The sequence below is a fragment of the Miniopterus schreibersii genome (assembly GCF_964146895.1).
Source record: "Miniopterus schreibersii genome assembly, chromosome: 12".
NCBI classification, from domain to species: domain Eukaryota; kingdom Metazoa; phylum Chordata; class Mammalia; order Chiroptera; family Miniopteridae; genus Miniopterus; species Miniopterus schreibersii.
In genome coordinates this window covers 56,458,442-56,477,970 of record NC_138112.1, presented here as the reverse complement: position 1 = coordinate 56,477,970, position 19,529 = coordinate 56,458,442, and the positions used below count along the sequence as shown (strand labels likewise).

The 19,529-nt window shown below is 38.4% G+C and overlaps 2 protein-coding genes across 2 annotated transcripts in view; both read right to left on the bottom strand.

Moving 5' to 3' along the window:
- Window positions 1-3,992, bottom strand: part of NAT10 (N-acetyltransferase 10) — a 34,903-nt gene extending 30,911 nt beyond the window's left edge. The window contains exons 1-3 of the mRNA XM_081154334.1: window positions 3,849-3,992; window positions 1,905-2,027; window positions 1,396-1,487 (exon numbers count right to left, since the gene is read on the bottom strand). Coding sequence (XP_081010460.1) covers window positions 1,396-1,487; window positions 1,905-2,012 — 200 coding nt within the window. The 5' untranslated portion in view covers window positions 2,013-2,027; window positions 3,849-3,992. The remainder of the gene's footprint in view (window positions 1-1,395; window positions 1,488-1,904; window positions 2,028-3,848) is intronic.
- Window positions 3,993-6,533: 2,541 nt separating this feature from the next.
- CAPRIN1 (cell cycle associated protein 1) overlaps window positions 6,534-19,529 on the bottom strand; it is a 36,763-nt gene continuing 23,767 nt past the window's right edge. The window contains exons 12-19 of the mRNA XM_081152832.1: window positions 18,809-18,870; window positions 18,273-18,383; window positions 17,896-18,045; window positions 16,827-16,977; window positions 12,576-12,770; window positions 11,739-11,839; window positions 11,299-11,362; window positions 6,534-9,779 (exon numbers count right to left, since the gene is read on the bottom strand). Of these exons, the coding sequence (XP_081008958.1) occupies window positions 9,715-9,779; window positions 11,299-11,362; window positions 11,739-11,839; window positions 12,576-12,770; window positions 16,827-16,977; window positions 17,896-18,045; window positions 18,273-18,383; window positions 18,809-18,870 (899 nt within the window). The 3' untranslated portion in view covers window positions 6,534-9,714. The remainder of the gene's footprint in view (window positions 9,780-11,298; window positions 11,363-11,738; window positions 11,840-12,575; window positions 12,771-16,826; window positions 16,978-17,895; window positions 18,046-18,272; window positions 18,384-18,808; window positions 18,871-19,529) is intronic.

Below are 19,529 nucleotides of genomic sequence, written 5' to 3'. Positions count from 1 at the left end.
ATTTGGGAATAAAGGAGAAGAGGCCCAAGGACAGAATCACACATGCTGGCTGGGCTTAGCATAGAAGAAAATAAGATCGAGGGAAAGAAGAGCTCAGGAAGGTGGTCTGAGTACGTGACCTAGAGGCCAAGAAAGGAGAGCATTTCTGAGGTTATCTGCCAAGTGACAGCACTACGCACGCCGTAGTCCTCCACACACAGACTTGTAGGTAGAACTGCCAAGTTTCTACTAAGTGAATGACCCACCTCCCCTGGCCCAGAGGGGGTGGGGGGTGTCTTTCCACATGAATTTGGGAGAAAGACTGATTTCCACATAGCTGAACCTGAAACATGTAAAACTCAAGTGCTGTTTATGCAACGGGGACAACAGAAAATAGAAAGCTGAGCTAAAGAGGGAAAAAAGAGAGCAGACATAGAGTCGAGAGAACAAGCAGGAATGGGAGCATCGGCACTCTCGCTCTGCATCCCGAAGCGGCGCTGAAGCCTCATTCATCCCCGAGGGCTCATGAGCTATCCCCTACACACCAAGAAACTCCCTTGGTGCCTAAGTGTGTTTGTGTTGGAGGTCTGCTATTTACAACTACAAGTCTTAAGTTCACAGCTTCAAAAAAGTAAGAAAGGCCAAGATAGTGTCGCACACAGCAGTAAACTAGTGAAGGAAGAGCTCTGGAAAGAAGGAAAAAGACGAAGAAAAGTTACCACATTAGGTATCAGGTCACCAATGATTTCCAAGAGCACAATTTGGTCACGATGGCAGAAGCAGCCCGAGAGCAGATGTTGCCAGGAAGTGCAAAAGGCTTCTGTTTCAAGATGTTTGGCAAAAAGAATGAGAGAAAATGCTGCCCTGAGGGATAAAGCTGGGTATGTAGATTATTATTACTGTTTGAGAACCGAGAGAGCTGAGCATAATTGACAGGAAAGAGGAGAAAGTTTCAAAGGGGTACAAAGTGTCCGGCGAGGAAAGAAGGTACAGGTCCTGAAAGCAGCTGGAGAAGAGATCCAGAGTAGATCAGGGGGTTTACTTTAAACATTGGATAAGGTACATCCTCCTCAGAAACAAAAGAGCGAAATGGGAGAGTGAAAAAACGTGAAGTAAGCCTGAGGTAAGAAGAGGCAATTGAAGGAACTTACATAAAATGGGTTTAGAAAAGTAGAAAGAAAAATCACCTGTGGAAAGCAAGAAATTGCACTAGGGACTTAAAGAGCATGAAAATGATCTGAAACGTCAGGAATGAAGAAAGGACACCAATTCTATTATTTTCTCTATTTGGAAGTGTCCTCAGATAGCACCTCCACTAACAATCCCCGAAAAACTATGTCAGGAAGTCATTTTCTGGCATTTAACTGACAAACAGGAATTGTAAGTATCATGGGACACTCAAAGGTCCGAGCTTACCTGCTAAACCCCAGCTCTTTCTTATAACACCACAGCACTGAAGGCCGAGCCTTCACAGTTGCTTTGGACAACATGTGATGGAGTATGACCACCTGCCAAAGAAAAAAAGTCACAGAATCTCAGAACAAAAAGAGGTCTTTGAGTCTGCCAGGACCAAGACCTCATTTGACAGATGTGGAAACTAAACTGAGGGCCAGGGAAGTGCCCAAGGTCACAAGGCAAGTAGTACTCAAGCTGGGACTAGAAGCCAGGTCACATATACTTAACTTTGTGCTCAGACAAACACCCCAGGCATCAAAAGCTGTTAACCTGTCTGCTAATAATTCTAAACACAGAGATTTTTGTCACTTACAAATAAACAAAGGAAGATTACCCAGTAGGCATTTTACTTAAAGGAAACCAGTCAAGGGACCTTAATGTCATTATGTACTAAAACCCAAGAGGGCCTGTAACATGCTGACTCTTTGGGACAGGACACAGTAAGTCAGGAAGCATGTACCAGGTCTTACCTGATCTTTCCCTCGATCTCCAACCACAACAAAGAGAGACCTTTGCCGCTCAGCTACACCATTCTCTATGAGAATCCGGATTCGGTTATCTACTTTCTTCCGATGCATGGTGAAATACTATCACTGAAACAGAAAAAAAAAAACACACTGGACATGAGCACCAGATTCTCGGTGAGGACCATTAACTGCTGCTTCCTGTGGGGTCAGGGACTGTAGTAGGTACATTTATAGGTACCATCTTAACCCTCAAACAGCTCCCTGGGGAAGACATCACCCTCATTTTTTAGATTAGGAAGCTGAGGCTTGGAAGGTAAAGGAAATTTTCCCTTAAGATGGGAAGTCAACAGGAAAGCTGTAATTCACATGTCTATGGAGGGGTATTTTAAAAAATCAGAAACAATGTTCAAAAAAATAGAATGATTAAACTATAACTATATAATGGTGTATTTATGAGATAATAAGGCAGTTTTCAATAAAACTTTTTCAAAATCATTAAAAAATTAAGGATATGAATATAGATGCTTATGAGGAAATAACATGGCAAGATTAAGTATGATACTGGTTTTTTATGCATATACATAATACATAGAGAAAGAAAAAGACTAGAAGAAAACACCAAGATATAAAGTAGTTATTTCTCGATTTGAGGTTGTAGGTGATTCTTATTTTCTTCTTTTTTTGGAGTTTTACTTTTTAAAAAGTCACATGCATTACTAATAAAGTCAGGGAAAAGAGATCAATGATCACTATGATGAAATGCGTCCAATTGGTTCCTCAAGGGAGGAAAAACCATACTGAAGCCTGTAGCAGACAGACCTCAAAAGTTATTGTAATTACATACAATAAAATATTACATCATTACCACAATAAATACACCAAAAAACATCAGATATATTATAGTTAGAATATAAAATTTAAAATGTTACTTAGAAACTCTAGTGCCTGCTACATTCTAAACATAAAGCTCATTAATTGAACCTTAACCCTGCCTTAACTTTCTTAATTTCCCAATCCAAACATGGGATTTAGCAGTTTTATTTTATTATATGCACTGTCACAATCAGTGGTTCCCATTTTATAAGGAAAGGAGCAAGTATAAATACTCAAGCATCCCAAGGAAGAAAATCTATGGAGACAGGACTCACACTCAAGTCTGCCTGTCTCGGAAGCCTGAGGTCTTTCCAGTGTTTTCCAACATGCCCAGTTTCTCCGCTGTGTGTCAGGCCACATAAAGACTCCATTATAATCAATTAGTAACGAATTATTGGGACAGGACACAGTAAGTTAGGGACACAGACTGCTTTTTGCTCTAGTTACTGTGGGAGGCCCAGAAGTAGTACCAGACGAAGTCTTGGCTTCTGATAAAAGTCTGAGATTACTGTGGCTTGGCGTTGCCATGGAAGGCTTAATGGATGAGGAAGGCCTTGGAGGAGGAAAACCGTGAGTATTTTTCATTCACTGTCTATAGTCCAACAAATATACATAGCATCTACGTGCCAGGCACCGTCCTAGGTGTAGTGGTAAACAAATGGAAGTCCTGAATGTGACTGCTGAATGAAGAGTATAAATAAACGAGCAGTGTGGGGGGATATCTGGAATCAGATTGCCTCATTCAATGCCCAGCGCAGCAACGAGGAACTGTGGGAAAGCTCCGCGGAAAGCAAGGGTTGTCACCCACCCAGTCACCTTAGTCCCCCAGCTAGAGGTCCCTAGGGGGTGGAAACGGAGCCACGCAACCCCCGAGAGCGCTCGAGAAGCACGCCCGAGTGGCTGCCCACTGGGGAAGACGCTTCTGTCAACCAGGGGCGCCCAGGTGGGGTGGCAGTTGGCGTGGGCCGGGCAGAGGTACGGATGCAGAGCCATCGTCTTCGAACCAGTCTCCTCCGGGCCCAAGGATACGGACACCGACCTCGGCACCCACCCCACCCATCCCGTAAGAAGTACCTGCGTCCCGAGCTAGGCGAATTCCAAATAGCAGAGAAGCGGAAGCACGTGGGGCGCCGAGCGACCGCCGGAGGACCACGGCGCAGCAGACTGCCCCTAGCGGGCGCCTGACGCAGGCTCCCAGAGTTCGCCGGGCTCGGCGACGCGCGTCCCGCTCAGGCGCTGGTAGGCGGAGCGCCCCAGCGCGCTCAGTGCGGCGACGGCGAGCGAAGGGGGACCTTTCTCAGCCCTGTCTCTGGGTGATGACGTAAAGGCCTGGGAGGCGGAGCTACGACCTGTCGCGGCCGCGGCTGTGTAACCTCTGCCCGTGGTGGTCGTGGTGCAGAATGTAATTTGGCCCTCTTCGTATCGAAATTAAGATACCGAGCTACCAAGGACAAAATAAGCATAGCGATGTCCGCACCCTCACCGCTGCCTCTGAGCCGGGGATAACTCGCGTGCTCAGATAGGTGCAGGACAGCACGTGGTAATTATAATATTCAGGGTTTTCGATGTTAGCCTGGTTATGCGAGACGACTGGTTTCTGGGACCTGTGCGTAATTTTACCGATCCTCCTAAATACCTTACCATTTTAATGTGACTAGATCAGAAACCCCGATCAACAGACCTTTATTTCATTTATCTCACTTGACCCTCCTCACGCCTAGTCGGTGACCTTGTAGTCTGGTTTCTACCCATTGCAGCCGCTGTACTTTGCAGGTTCCCTGTAGGCCTACGGCCATCCAATACTGGCGCCCTTCTGAAAAGCAGCTCCGCGGCTCAGCTCTTGTTCATTTACTGCCCCAGTTCAACTCCCTGGAGAACTCGCCTAAGAACATGACTATAAGGGCCACCCACCCATACATACTTTTACATTGTCTTTGGGCCAGATAGTCGAACTAAACAAATCCAACTGCTTGACATTTCTTCTTGGACACCTCAAATTCAGTATATCTAAAGTAGAAATCATTTCCCTTGCTCCCTGAAACTTTCCTCAAATCAAGACACTTCCAAATCTTAAGTAATCAGTGCCACCACCCATCTAATCCAATTTTTTTTAATTCACTCAACAAAAAGTTAATATGCCAGACACAAGGGGTAGTAACCACAATGTTCCTGTCCCTTGTGAAGGTTCCGTAATTCTAGGCAAGTGTTATGTGGTATTAAGACTAAAGTATCCAGTGAGTAAAAAGTGACTAAGGGTACTGTGCTAGAGGTGAACATGAAACAGAGACCTGAACTTAGAATGTGATGGGAAACCACTGCGGTTTGAGAAACAGGGAAGTGACAAAATCTAATTTGCCCTCTTAAAAGGCTCATTCTGGCCACTGTGCAAAAGTTATAGCAAGAGTAGAATCAAGGAGAATCATTATAAGCTGTAGTTAACTTCTAAGCTGGTAATGCTGACAAGTCACAAGTGCTAGATGACTCAGTTTCAAGTAGAACCATGCGGAGTTGCTTAAGGACTAGATATAAGGTATGAAAGGAAATCAAAGATGATGTCTAAGGTACATTTGCCCTGAGCAACTGGATGAATGTAGGTTAATCAAGAGGTCAACTTGGCATACTCATGACATTCAAATGAAGACACTGAGTATGAACTGTTTCAGAGTTTGGGACCTAGAAATATTTAGCACTAAAATCCTAATTGTGTCAAAATCATGGGATCAGATGAGGTCTCCTAGGGAAAAACATTAGCTAGAGATGAAGTCTGATAATCAAGGCCCGGAGAACTCAGCAAAGTATACAGGTAGAAAATACTTAGAATCCATTTACATGGGCTACTTCAACAGCCATCCCTTGACCTGTACATTTTGTTCTCAACACTGCACTGAGTGTTCTTTAAATAGCATTTATTAGGTGACCCACCATTCTTCTCCCTATACACACAGCTCAAAAATCTTCAATAGTTCCCAACTATTCTTACAAAAACATAACATGGCATATAACTATAAAGCAGTCTATAGTAGCACTTACATTTCTTCAGCCTTTCTCACTCTGCTCCATCTGTACTCAAACTTTCACTTGAGCCAGAGAGCCTTCCCAGTCACTGGAGACTGGACCTTTGACATGCTATTCTCCCCTTCTTTGCCTAGTTTATAACTCCTCATTCTTTAAATCTTATAGTTCAATTATCCATTTCAATGAAGTCTTGCATGATCCTTTTGACTAGGTCATATTTAATCAGTCATGGCCTTAAAATCTATCAACCATGTTGCTTCATCATGGCATTTGCTACACTTTAATGTGATACTAATACATATCAGTATCTTCAGTAAAAGCAGCAACCACAGTGATTCTGTCACCACTGAATGCTCAATGTTTGCCATGATGCCTGGCAATGGCTACCCAATTTTTATGAATGAAGATTTAGAGGCTTAAAACAGTGCCTCCCTAATATAAACACAAGACTTAAAGGAAACTAGTACTTACAAATAATAGAACTCTAGAAATTGGCTTTAATAGGTTAGGTGGTATTTCACTATATAAACTCAAAGTGCCAGTCTTCTGCATGGGACTGGATTAGGCTTCTGAACAGCTGTTTAAAGGTATTAAAAACCTGTTGAGAATACTGTAGTCCAGCCCTCTTAGAAATCAAGGCTACCAAAGAGTTTTCTTTAAGCTTTTTCCTCTCCTAAGTATAACAAGCATGTCTTAAAGCTTTGCTGAATGATATATACAACTAAAGCAGACTTCACTCAAGGATAATAAGGAATCAGATTTTAATGATTTAATCTAATGTAATTAAAACATTCACTAGTCTTTTCCAGTATTTTTGCAGAATTCAAAATTGGAAAAAGTATAGAGATGAGCCTTAACAATTTACTTTCATTTGCCTGAGGGTTTTCTTTCCCCCATTACCTCTTTAGAAGGGATAAGCTCAAGGGCAACACTGACTCTTTTAAATATAACTTAGTCAACAAAACTGAAGAGTGCTTAACAAGAACTCAAGTGAGTTGGGATTCAGGAGCTTAAAGATTAAATGGTTTGAACTCAGTGCTTACCTGTATCCCATTCCCCCTAATTAGATATATTATTGAAAATAAAATGAATACAAATTTCCTAAAACATTTAGAAGGCCGACTACTCAACTACCTTCTACATTTTACAAATTGGTTGTCAACCAAGCACCTCAGTTACTGAGCCTTCTGATAATAAACACACATTCTCATGTCTTCTTAAGTGGGAAAGTCTCCCATGTTGCATATATAGAAGCCAAAAGAACTACAGAAGCTATATGATTAAAAGATATTTAAAGGATACTTGTTTTAGTATCAAGATACAATGATCAGGAAAAACTTCCATATTCGTTAGGGATATTAGGATCTGAAAATAAAACTGCCCTCACCAAGGTAATCTATGACATTCTACCTTAAAGCTGGAACAGAAGTCTCATTATCCATATGTGAGATGACTGATACTTGTACATTTACAGAAGTTCTTTATGTATGGAGTCTTGCTGTAGAAGCTACATTGACACGTAACAATCATTTCCTTACAGCTCTGCTCAACTATGCATTTGACCAAACAAAAGGCCTTCTGCAGATAGGACAGGTATACTAGACAGACCACGTAGGACCAAGACTCAGACCTTAATGGAACTTTTTACAAAGTTCTCTGCCTCATATGAGGCACTCCTTTGTATAGTCTGAATTGAGGCATAAGAGCTTTACATTTACACTGCAGTGGTAGAATGCCAAAAATATATATAGTACTTCAAAAAGAAACAATTCTTTAAAAAACACACATAAAAAAAAAATCAAACACTTTACACATTCACATCTGCACTAATGCATAGAATTTTGAAATCTAGAAAGCGTTTCTCCCCATTCCATCTCTGAACTGATTCATAGAGATCACTATAAAGAACTTCGATTGTAAATGTCATGAAATTATTTTCTACATAGATAGCAAACTTAGTTTTATATAGAGGATTGTAAGCATATCTAGGGATTACCCAATAAACCACAAATATTTTATCTAATCCCTCTAAAATACACCTAACATATGGTTGTGGTACATCCCAGGCAGATGTAATTTAAAGCACACAAGGGGAGGTGCCAACAAAAGAAATACTCATTTGCAAATGTAAACAGATAACCCTCCAATATGATGTACCACAACCACACGAGAAAAGTCAAGAACTTACTTTATTTTAAAATAAACATTGAAGACCCCACCCCTTCCCCACCACCCTACAAAACTTTTAAACGTGGAATGTTCAACCGCCTATCCACTTTAGTAGGTTACAAAACCAGCAAAAACTCCAGTTGTCTAATGAAGAATGTTTGAGAATAGTTTTGTGTTATGTTTGTGTGTTTTTTTTAAGTAGCTGAGCACCTACTGGAAAAATTCCTTAGCTAAAGGCTGAAAACAAAACTTAATTTCTGCAGAGAAAATATCATTAACTTAGTAGGCTTTGCTTAATAAGTGGGCTTAGTTCTCCATGAAGTCAAAGTGGGAAACGACAAGCAGCATTAAGTTCACGGGCACATAGAACTAGTGCTCAAACTGCTAGCACATATTCCAACAGAGTACATAAATTACTAAACTGTCACTCTCCATCAAATTTGTGACTCTCCCTATGCATCTAAGGAAAGGAATCACCACTTTGAATATAAATACCTCCAGGAGAAAAGGACAATTAGGGTTAGACAAAAGATAAGTGCAAGTACTATAGAAACAGCTGCTGGAGATGCCCATAAAATCTGTAACAATGCATGTGAACCACATAAGCTGCTAGCTGTTGAACACCAGTGTTTCAAGATACAGCTTTTATAAACATGTTTTATTTGTTTTGCTTATACCATCAGAACTGAAACTACTGACTGTCATTTCCCTAAAATAGGGAAATCAATCTAAAACACATACTGGTGCTTTTCAAAAGATAGCAATTTAAAAGGGTGGTAGCAGCAGGCATTTGATCTTTTAAAAACCTTCAGGCTACAGGAAAACATGTGACCAAGAGTGTTATGATTATCCATTATAGACTTTCATCAGTACCTGTACCAATTTAGGTGACAATACATTAAGATCTAAGGATTAGTGAGAGACAATGAGCATCATAAGGAATGATATATAGTACCAATCCTTACAAAGTCATTGTCAAAGAAAATGTTATGTGTTCAAAAGTTATCTAAATACTTCACATTAAGTACAGAAGCGGCCATCCAGATTACATCCCATATTTGTTGCATATTTTTCAAAAAGTGCCAATCAAAGCCTAATTTTGCATCTTGGCTTTGTCTTATACAGTATTAGCTGTTAAGCAATTTACATGTGTTTTTAACTACAGTCATTTGGCCAGAGGATGAACAGTGCTGTGTCAAAGCCAGTAGCCAGCCCCGTATGTGTGATTAAGGGCCCATGCGTAATTTGGTATGCATCTAAACGTTCAGTGCTCCGATTTAACTGGAAAAGCTGTGAAATGCAGATTTTCTGCCAAACCACACTCCTCCTTCCATCTTCCTTCCAAGGGAAATATATTTGTCAATTACCACTGAATAATGCTAGGGCTGATTTGTAGATTTTATCCAACGTCAAAGTCAATCTTGCTTTTTCCAAGCCACTTCGATTAACTATGGAGATATTATCACCCTGTAAAGTATATTATGTTTTACTCCTAAGCAAGGGTGAGGAATCTGAGTATCATGTGCAAGGCTCAAGATGACGCTTAGGACAGAACATGCAGAGTAAAAATAGTTTCCTTCCATATCCAGGTAATATAAAGCTGACAATTGTAGTCCTGTCTTTATGGGATGAAAACAGTCCCTTTACAATAAGTTTCCTGAAAGGGAGAACAAATAGATAATAACTCTTCTGGTAACATATTATGGTACACTGGCCAGTGTGTTTTTGGCGATTAAACATAATCCTGTGAATCAGATTAATTCACTTGCTGAGTGTTCATTTGCGGCATCCCTCTGTTGGGTCTTGGGGGCCCTCCACGACCTAGAAGACAAAAATGGCATTTGGTTTTTCTTTCAAATACTATTTGTTTTGCCTTCAAGCAGATTTTCATCTGAAGTCAAGAAGCATGTGGGCAGCTTGTCACCACATTATTAGGTTTAAGAGGTCAATTCTTCAGTGTTCAAGTTTCACCTGTCCTGGAAGTTGTCATGCGCAATTTGCTCGTTCTCTAGCTAAAAGAAGAGTAGAGCTAATGGAGTATTCCACCAGTACTCATTCATTCATTCATTCAACAAGTATTTATTGAGTGCCTACTATGTGCCAGGCACTGTCATCAGGCGTTGGAAATAGATACAGCAGTGAAGACAGACAAGGTACCTGCTCTCATGGAGCTTACATTCTAGTGTACACTCTAGCTTACATTTCAGTAGTAAGTAACATCATACTATCAAAATTAATAAAAGCACCAGAATGAAAAACAGACCTTATTACCTAAACTGTTAAAAAGAAACTACATAACATTGAAAATTGTATAATGACTTGTAACAGATAAAATAACTTTTTACATGCTATTAAAACAGGTTTTTAGCTACCAGTCAACTCAACTTTCATAGAATATGCTACAAGGTGAAAAAGAACATAACCCACATTCACATGCAAATATCCTTTGATATTTCAAGTCAATAATTTCCCATTGATCCATTAATTAATACACCTTTTCGCTGGCCAGTTTCTACTAGCATTAAAATCAAAGTACTTTGAAATTCCTCAATATACATTTTATACATGTAATGACCAACATCTAGAGGAAACCTTTTCAATTTACTTCCTTCAAATAAGAGAACCATTTAGAACTTCAGATCATATGAAATGCTACCTCTAATTGTTACATAGGTTGACTTCCTGCCAAAACAGTATGAAGTAGTTTTGCTGCAGTAATAGACAAAACCAAGAACTCCTAAAACCTGTAATTTTTTTTAATATAATTCAATTACTTAGGAATTTGGAGGTTTTATTTAAAAGTCAGAAATAACTGGGTATTTATAGAATAGTGGTCCAAAAGGCTTTGAAATTTCAATTAGTTCTATTACTTCTAAATGGTTCTCTAAATGGTATGGCTTATCTGGCCATTAAAGGGTCTCTGGCCCTAAAATATAATATGCATGTTTCAAAAATAAAAGAGGAATAATAAATTTATATAAATGTTCAATCTCATTCCAAAAATGTCTTACAAAATGTTTCAGTAAGTACTTCCTAAAAACATTTAGCAGGTTTTAGGACCTGAAAAATAATTTGCAGTTGGAAAAACATTTTTTTTTTCTGAGGAGAAATGTTCTAGTTTTTGAAACAGAATATAGTAACAGGGAAAGTCATTCAAAAAATTAAATTTGGGTTCAAGATAAATTTTAGAAACAGAGCATTTCATTTAATCCCTAGCAACAAGTCTGGAAATGATCAATGTATTCCTAACATGTAACCTACATGCAGATTATGAACAGCTCTTCCAAGGCCAGAACAGAAGCTCCACTTAGGAGCTAGGATCACCACCACAAAATATTACCTCGTGGGGCTCCCCGTGGTCCATTCTGCCCAGAGCCTCGCTTGAAATTCTGCTGATATCCATCCTAAAAGACAAGCTAGTTAGTTCTGAAAAGAAGGAAAGGTAATTTTTAAATCCTTAGCCATCTATATTCTTTGCCTAACACTTGAAGAATATAGAATTATTCCTTATTTTCTGACATTTCAATATAACTATTATTTGGTAATTGTACTATTATTCTTAAAAACCTTCAATAAGACATTTTATTTCTCTGCTCTTTAACAGACTCTATCAAATGAGCACCTATAATGAGTACTAAGAAAAGCAAGTGTCATCATTCTCCATAATGAAGTATCTTGTACAAAGGGATAAAATCAGCCTCAAGTCGATCAAGTAACTACATCAATCACTTTCACTGGTATATTTCAGTCAGGTTTATATTTTAAAACAACTTTACTTACCCGCTGATAGCCAGAGTAGTCCCGGGGAGCACTGAACTGAGACTGTGTGTAACCACTGTTTGGAGTGTTAGAGAATGAAGGGCGGTAACCATCATATCCTCCTAAAATTTAGGACAAGAAAATAATTTTCTTATCTTCACACGGAATTTTTACTTACTACGGGCCAAGGGAAGAACTGAAAAATTATAAGCCACGCTAGTTATTCAAATTAATTTCTAATTACCTATCCTGACCCAATATGTTTATGTATTTCTATAAGCATTAGTTGCCTTAGAAGATGAAATTTTCACCCATCCATGTGCATACACACATGAAATGACAAAAAACGAAAAAAATCTCCATAAGGTTTGATAATGTATAGCAAACAATTATCCCTTAGAGGACAATGGTAGGCATGGATTTGACACATACAAAAAACTCACTGGTTTAAATGGCTTTATCAAAATACACAAAAATGTTTCTAACTCTCCCTCCCCCTCTCTCTGAAATCAACAAAGATATATTTAAAAAAAAAAAAAAGCCCAGCCAGGCATGGCTCAGCGGTTGAGCATTGACCTAGGATCCAGGAGATCTGGGTTCCATTTCCGGTCAGGGCACATGCCTGGGTTGCAGGTTGCAGCTGATCAATGACTCTCTCATCATTGATGTTTCTATCTCTCTCTCTCCCTCTCCCTTCCTCTCTCTGAAATCAATAAAGATATATATATTTTTAAAAATGGTTAAATTGTACATAAGAGTATAATGCAGAGAGATACATATCTTTACCAAAACATGACATGTTTCTATCTATTTTACAAATCAGAAAAGGACATGAACTTAAGTGTTATTTGTTTTTACCTCTAAATCCATTAGCAGGGCCCCTGTATCCATTCATCAAGCCTCTAGCACCACGAGAGCCTCCACGAGACACACCACGACTGTTGTAATAGGGCTGACTGCTACGAGGAAATCCAGTGTTCTGCTGAGGAGGCTGCTGGTGGTTACCAGTCACTTGATGGGGCTGGTCCTGGGAACCATGGTAAGTGCCAACCACTATAATAGAGAAAAAGAACCATATATGTATATGTGTGTGTATGTGTGTCTACATATATATATATGTAGACACACACACATATGTATATATAGACACACACACTACACACAGCTCATTACAATTTGTTCTCCCACATGCTTTTTGATTTAAGACGTGTCTTATACAATCACCTCAAAGTTTAATTGTGTCTTTAAATTTTCATATTAACGATAGGGAAAACCACACATTAATAAGTCCCTGCCTTTCTCTTACAGTGGAATAAAAATCTCCAACAATACCAAATTTTTGAAAGCACGCAATTGTGAGACAGCACACAATTCTATCCTTCCAAATGATCTGAAAGGCTGTATTATTAAACATCTGAGAGGCATCTGCCTATTTGCAGCACGAGATCAAAAATAATTCAAAGGAGTTGACATACTGAAACAGTAAAATTACCATTTTATACCATTTAATTATTTATTTTCATTATAAAGTTCCTTAGTAGTTGAAGCTTGCTTATTCTTTTAAATCTCCCTCAATATTTAGTGAAAACATGTAAAACCATGTTCCCATAGCTAAGCAGCTATATGGTACAATATTCAGTCAATTAAAAAGATAAACCAGCGAAAGCCTTCAACTTATACCCTGCTTTAATTCCTGTTTCATTATAAGTACTTCTGAATACAGCCAATTTTGAAGACAGTTAAATGATACACTAGCATGCAGCCAGGTAAAGTGAAAGGAAAGTCCTAGAAGGCCTACTACCTTGCACCCACTTTCCTCCCTTTCACAATGGTGAATCTCGAAACCTTCAAAAATTAAATACCAAGGTACATATATGGTATTATACCAATGCTCATAATTCATGGGGGGGGGAGGAGATGGGGTGCTAACTGGACCTTTAGGAGGTGAGGAAGGTAGAGGCCACAGGAAGATCTACACTCCAGGAACAAAAACAGTCAGCAGCCTCTAGCCAGCCCAAATCTCCCATGATTGGGCAGAGAGAAAAGGTGGTATGACTCTCAAAAATCTTTACCTGACGTATTTTATATCCGCAAGAAACCCCAAGTACATTCATTAGTTCTTGGAATGCTATTTTGCAATAAAAAATCTAGAGGATGTCTAGGAAGAGAAGGGGTCATGACTCCTTTTTCAACTATGTAATGAACCAAACACACGATCCACAATGTGATCTTTCTACATAAATTACCTTTTATTACATTCCCAAAATTTAAAATTACAAGCAAATATCACCAGTACAAGTAATATTTTCTATCTAAAAAGATTCATTTGTATACATGTAGATAGTCAAAAGAACCGAATTGTCGACTCACTTTTTATGACTAAGAATTAATGTTGGGCCTGGCCGGCGTGGCTCAGCGGTTAAGCATCGACCTATGATCCAGGAAATCGTGGTTCGATTCCCGGTCAGGGCACATGCCCGGGTTGTGGGCTCGACCCCCAGTGGGGGGCATGCAGGAGGCAGCCGATCAATGACTCTCATCTCTGATGTTTCTATCTCTCTCTCCCCCTCTCCCTTCCTCCCTCTGAAATCAATAAACATATTAAAAAAAAAAAAAGTTAAAAAAAATTAATGTTGGTCAAATCTCACTGCAAGAAACTCAAAGCAAAACAATTAAGGTGTGATCTTTATTTAAAAATACCAGAATCCCCTTTTTCCTTTAATCAAGTTAAACAAAACTTCTGGAATGATGGGACACACTGATTTGTTCAACAACTATCAGAGTGCCCTCAACATGCCAAGCATGTTCTAGACATCAGGGATGCATCAGTTACCAACACACAATCGTTGCCCAGACGGACATTTTAATAATGAGAGATAGTAAGTGAATAAAATACTTATGAGTGAAAACATCTATATTGTATCAGGTAACCAGTGATAAGGAATAAACCACAGTAGGATAAATGAGTGACCAAAGTGAGTACAATATATTTAGACAGGGTGATAAAGGGGGGTCTCTGTAAGGTGATATCTGAGCACAAACCTAAAAAAAAGTCAAGAAACAAAGTCATGCAAAACAAACATTGGTGGAAGAAAGTTTTGGGCAAATAGGAAGAAAGCACAGGCCATGAGAGCAGAGAACCTGCTGTGTTTATGGCTGATATGAAAGGAAATAGGATATATAAAAAAGACACAACAGGATAAAGGCAGGGACCAGATCATATAGAATCTTATAAACCAAGGTAAGGACTTAGATTTCTTTTCTAAATAAAATGGGGATTCACTGGAAGCTTTTGAACAAGAGCAAGACATCTGATTTACATTTTAAAATAATCACCCTGGCTACTGTGTGGAGAACAGCCTGGGCTAAAATAAGTCAAAATGAGGTAACTGCAGCCCTAGCCAATTTTGCTCAGTAGCTAGAGCACTGGCCCAGGACTGAAGGGTCCTGGGTTCAAATCTGACCAAGGGCATGTACCTCGGTTGCAGGCTGGATCCCCGGCCCCGTTCAGGGCGAGTGCAGAAGGCAACCAATCGATGTGTCTCTCTCACATGAATGTTTTTCTCTCTCCCTTCCACTCTCTCTGAAAAGCAATGGAAAAAATATCCTCAGGTGAGGATTAGAAAAAAAAAAAAAGAGAGATAACTGTAATAGTCCAAATAAGAGATGATGGTTGCCTAGAATAAGCCAAGTATATGCGCTGATTTTGCCTTTTTTTTTTAATTGAAAATATCGGTAAATGTTATGAAGTTAATCTTTATAAATAACATATTATTTTAAAATGGTAAGAAAAGCCCAGCCAGTGTTGCTCCATGGTTGATCATCGACCTATGATCCAGATTTCGGTTCAATTCCCAGTCAGGGCACACGCCTGGGGTTGTAGGCTTTGATCCCCAGTAGGGGGCGTGCAAGAGACAGCCAATCAATGATTCTCTCGTCACTGATGTATGTTTCTCTCTCTCTCTCTCCCTCCCTCCCCCCTTCCTCTTTCTGAAATCAAGAGACATATTTAAAAAATAAAATGGTAACAAAAGTTTATCTAGCTAGCTCAAGTGCTTCACAGCCAATTAGTGGAGTCAAGTAGAATATAAGAGCAAGACAGTTTGAAACCAACTGGCACAAAGGGCAAAATTAACCAAGTCAAATGATATATAGTAATTACTTTTAATTTCATCATACCACCTGAAAAAAATAGCAAGCATGTCAGCACAATGTATAAAGGCCCCAAATTTACCTGTTCCACAACCAACTTATGAGTACATGGCAATGAAATAATTAAAGGAGCCTGAGAGCAAGAAGCCCAGTTATTCAGAAGCTGAGCACACACAGCATAACTGACAAATTTTCTATCATATTATGGCTGATTTAATCTCCCTGATTAGTAATGAGTACCTACAGATATATGTAAGAAATTATTACTGAAAAATCTACAATGCTGATCCAGGTCTATTAAGAAAATTTCATAGTTACTTAAATCAGTCTGATAAAATCAAAGTAATAACTCCTATGGTTTTAGCAGGGTTTGCTAATTTGTTGTGGGATTCCAATTAAACTCCTAGGAATTAAATAACCAAAGGCCTAAAAAAGATATTTCATGTGTTACAAATCTAAGAAATCTAAAATATCTCTATCTACTTTATTACTGTGACGGGTATAACTGGCTAAATTACAACCATACTTTCCAACAAGGACTTTTGTTTCAACCTAGTCCACACCAAATGCAGCCACACCAACTCCTTACTGCTTCCTAACTTTTTAACTGAATGCCAAGTATTATGCCAGCAGGCTTCAATAAATTAGCAGCTAAAAGCAAAATTGATCATAAATTGATCAAAATTGATCATAACAAGTTTAATTCCACTAAAATCATATAATAAAAAAGATATTATGCAAGCTCACTGACCAAAGGAAAATGGGTATAAGACCACTAAAAATTGCACGTTATTCACATACAGCAAATATATACTCAATTTAACTCAGGATTAGCAATGCAAAATTCATAAGGTCTAATACTGAAACAAGAATTCTTAGAGACGGCCATCTAAAGTTTAAACTATCCTAACGCTGTTGTAAAGCAAGCAGCCAAGGAGGTGACACTGGTTATCCTACCTGTTTGAAGCTGTTCTTGCTGAAGCTCTGTTTGTTCTACTTGGTGAGGCTGACTGGAAAAGCTCTGGTTATAACTGGCCTGGTACTGATTCTGCTGTTTTAAAGTTTCTGGTTCATTAACAGGAGGAACTGGGGCATTCATATTGAACACCTGTAAGTAAATAAATGATTAGTCCATCCTGTTATGCTAATAACTTCCCTACTTTTAACATGGCAGACTTCAATGCTGGTTTTACCTCAAATGTAAAAAAGAGCCTTACAGGAAAGTCTCAAACATCGCACACACAAATCCCTCAATTAATGCACTTCAGTGTGGGAAAAAATATATATACCATACAGCACTCAAAGCAGAGTATTACGAGTGGGGATTTAAAAAAGCCTAAGGAAACATAATCAGCAGCCTTGGAAATGCTATTATAAATGAGAAATCTTTATAAAAGATGCAAACCCCTGACACAATATCACTTACAGATTAATTCTATAAACTTGAACTATGAGTTGAGTATTTACTTCAATTATTTTATTTTTATTGATTTTTTAAAACACAAGTTAATATTTAAGTATTTAACTCTATAACTTTCCTGTGAGCAATGTTTTAACCATATCCCACTGATTATAGTACTTCCATTATCATTATTGTCTAGAAACTCCACAATTTAGAGATGCTTACTGAATAACCAGGGTGAAGTATAATTATGTCTGAAATTTACTTTGAAATATATTTCAGTAAAGTAAATGATTAAGCAAATGTAGCAAAATGTAAATAATTATTAAAAGTAGGTAACGTTTATGTATGGATATTATATTGGTCTACTTCTCTGCATGTTTAAAATTTTGTTAATCAAATCAAAACGGTGCAACTATAAAACAAGATGTGATCACATAACTCCTAAGACTCAAATCTAGCTCTGAAAGCAAGAAAATCAGAGTTTAGATTCAATTAAATACATCCTACAGTTAGGGTAGATGGAGACACAAGCACAAAGTTAAATGAAGACTTTTCCTTAAAACTCTAGCATGATAACAGTACACACTAGGCACACAATGTTAGTTGAATTAATTTGCCTACCGTTTGCATGGACTGGAATGGAGCTGCATTTACATTGATTCCACTGCTATGTAAAGGTTTGCTTGTCCCAGCCTGGAACACTTGGGGCTGAGAAGCAGCAGGAAGGGATGATGAAGCTGTAGTCTGGTCTGCATTTAAAGAGATTGTTGCCTAAACACAAAGGGAATAGATGCACTTTAATGATAAACTAAACTTAATTAGCCAAGGCTACTATCCATATGTGGATTAACAAGCTCAACTATTTAATGAAATAAAAATACTGTAGTGAATGTATTAGGTCCAAAAAGAAGAGTCACTATATTAATAGTAATTTACCTCTGCCCAATTAATGAATAAGCACCTCATCAGGTCTACATAACCTGGGTAACAGAACTTGCCTGAATCTGGTCGATTGGTTCCTTTTGTGGTCGTTGCTCTGTAGCATGAGAAGGCTGGTACAAGGGTTGAGATGCTGTATATCCCTCACTTGTGGATGAAACCAAAGGAACCTACACAGAAGTAAAGAAATCAAAGCATCTTTCTGTTATAAATCAACTCTAACACGTACAAGGCTAAAAAAATAGATGTGCCTGTTAAAGAGACTACAAAACCTAACTGCAAAAAACACATATGTTATTAAAGCTCAAAGTTAAGTAAACACTAGTCCAAGTATAAAGTTCCCCACAAATGCTTCTAAAATGGTAATATCTATACTAAACTTTAGAATTATGTCTAAAAGCTTCTTCATTATAATAAACTATTATAAAACACAAGAATTTTTTAAATTTTTTAAATATCACAAGAAAAATAAATGTAAACACATGCCAGATTTGGACACTGATCAAATTCATACCTGACTTTCATAAGCTAAGAAAGAAAGTGACCCAAGAACTGACCAAAAACAAGTCTGCAGAAATATTTCTATCACTCATACCTGTGTAGCTTCTGGTTGTACAGGAACTTGGTTAGGTTGAGCAAGTCTAGATTCAGAATGAACTGCAAAATCACCAAAAAAATAATTATACAAAATCAAATTTCTTCAGAGATGTCTAAGTACCTTTTACTTGGTAGCAAAATGCAAGTTTCTATAGCCAAATCCTAAATAAACCTTTTAGCCATCATGGAAATACACTGAGTTTTAGCTTTCAAGTGAGCATTGTGTTTACTGGTAGTAATTATTAATCAACTGTCAAAACTGCTTTTTGTGTTTTGCAAAGGTAAAGATGTTAGTGATAAAGTACTAACAAAGTGATAAGAGGGCAGAACGGATAAGAATCAATACCAGTGTTATCCATGAAAATGCCTTCTAAAGCAACAAGTATAAAGTAGCATTACTCTTAAGACCATAGATAATATTCAGTAATATTTTAACATTATCAAGCTTCAGTATAATCTCAAATGTTTCCATACAAAAAAATGTAAATATATTTTTAAAAAGCCTGTATTTGACTCAGTGTGCATATTACTCCCAGCTCCACCATCCTTCCACTCCTCTCCCAGCCATGGTTAAATTAGATAATCAAAAACACAGGATTTCTCCCTGGCCATGTGGCTCAGTTGGTTGGGCACCATCTGGAACACCCAGAGGTCACCTGTTTGATCTGGGTCAGGCCACATGCCTGAGTAGTGGGCTCAATCCCTAGTAGTGGGTGTGC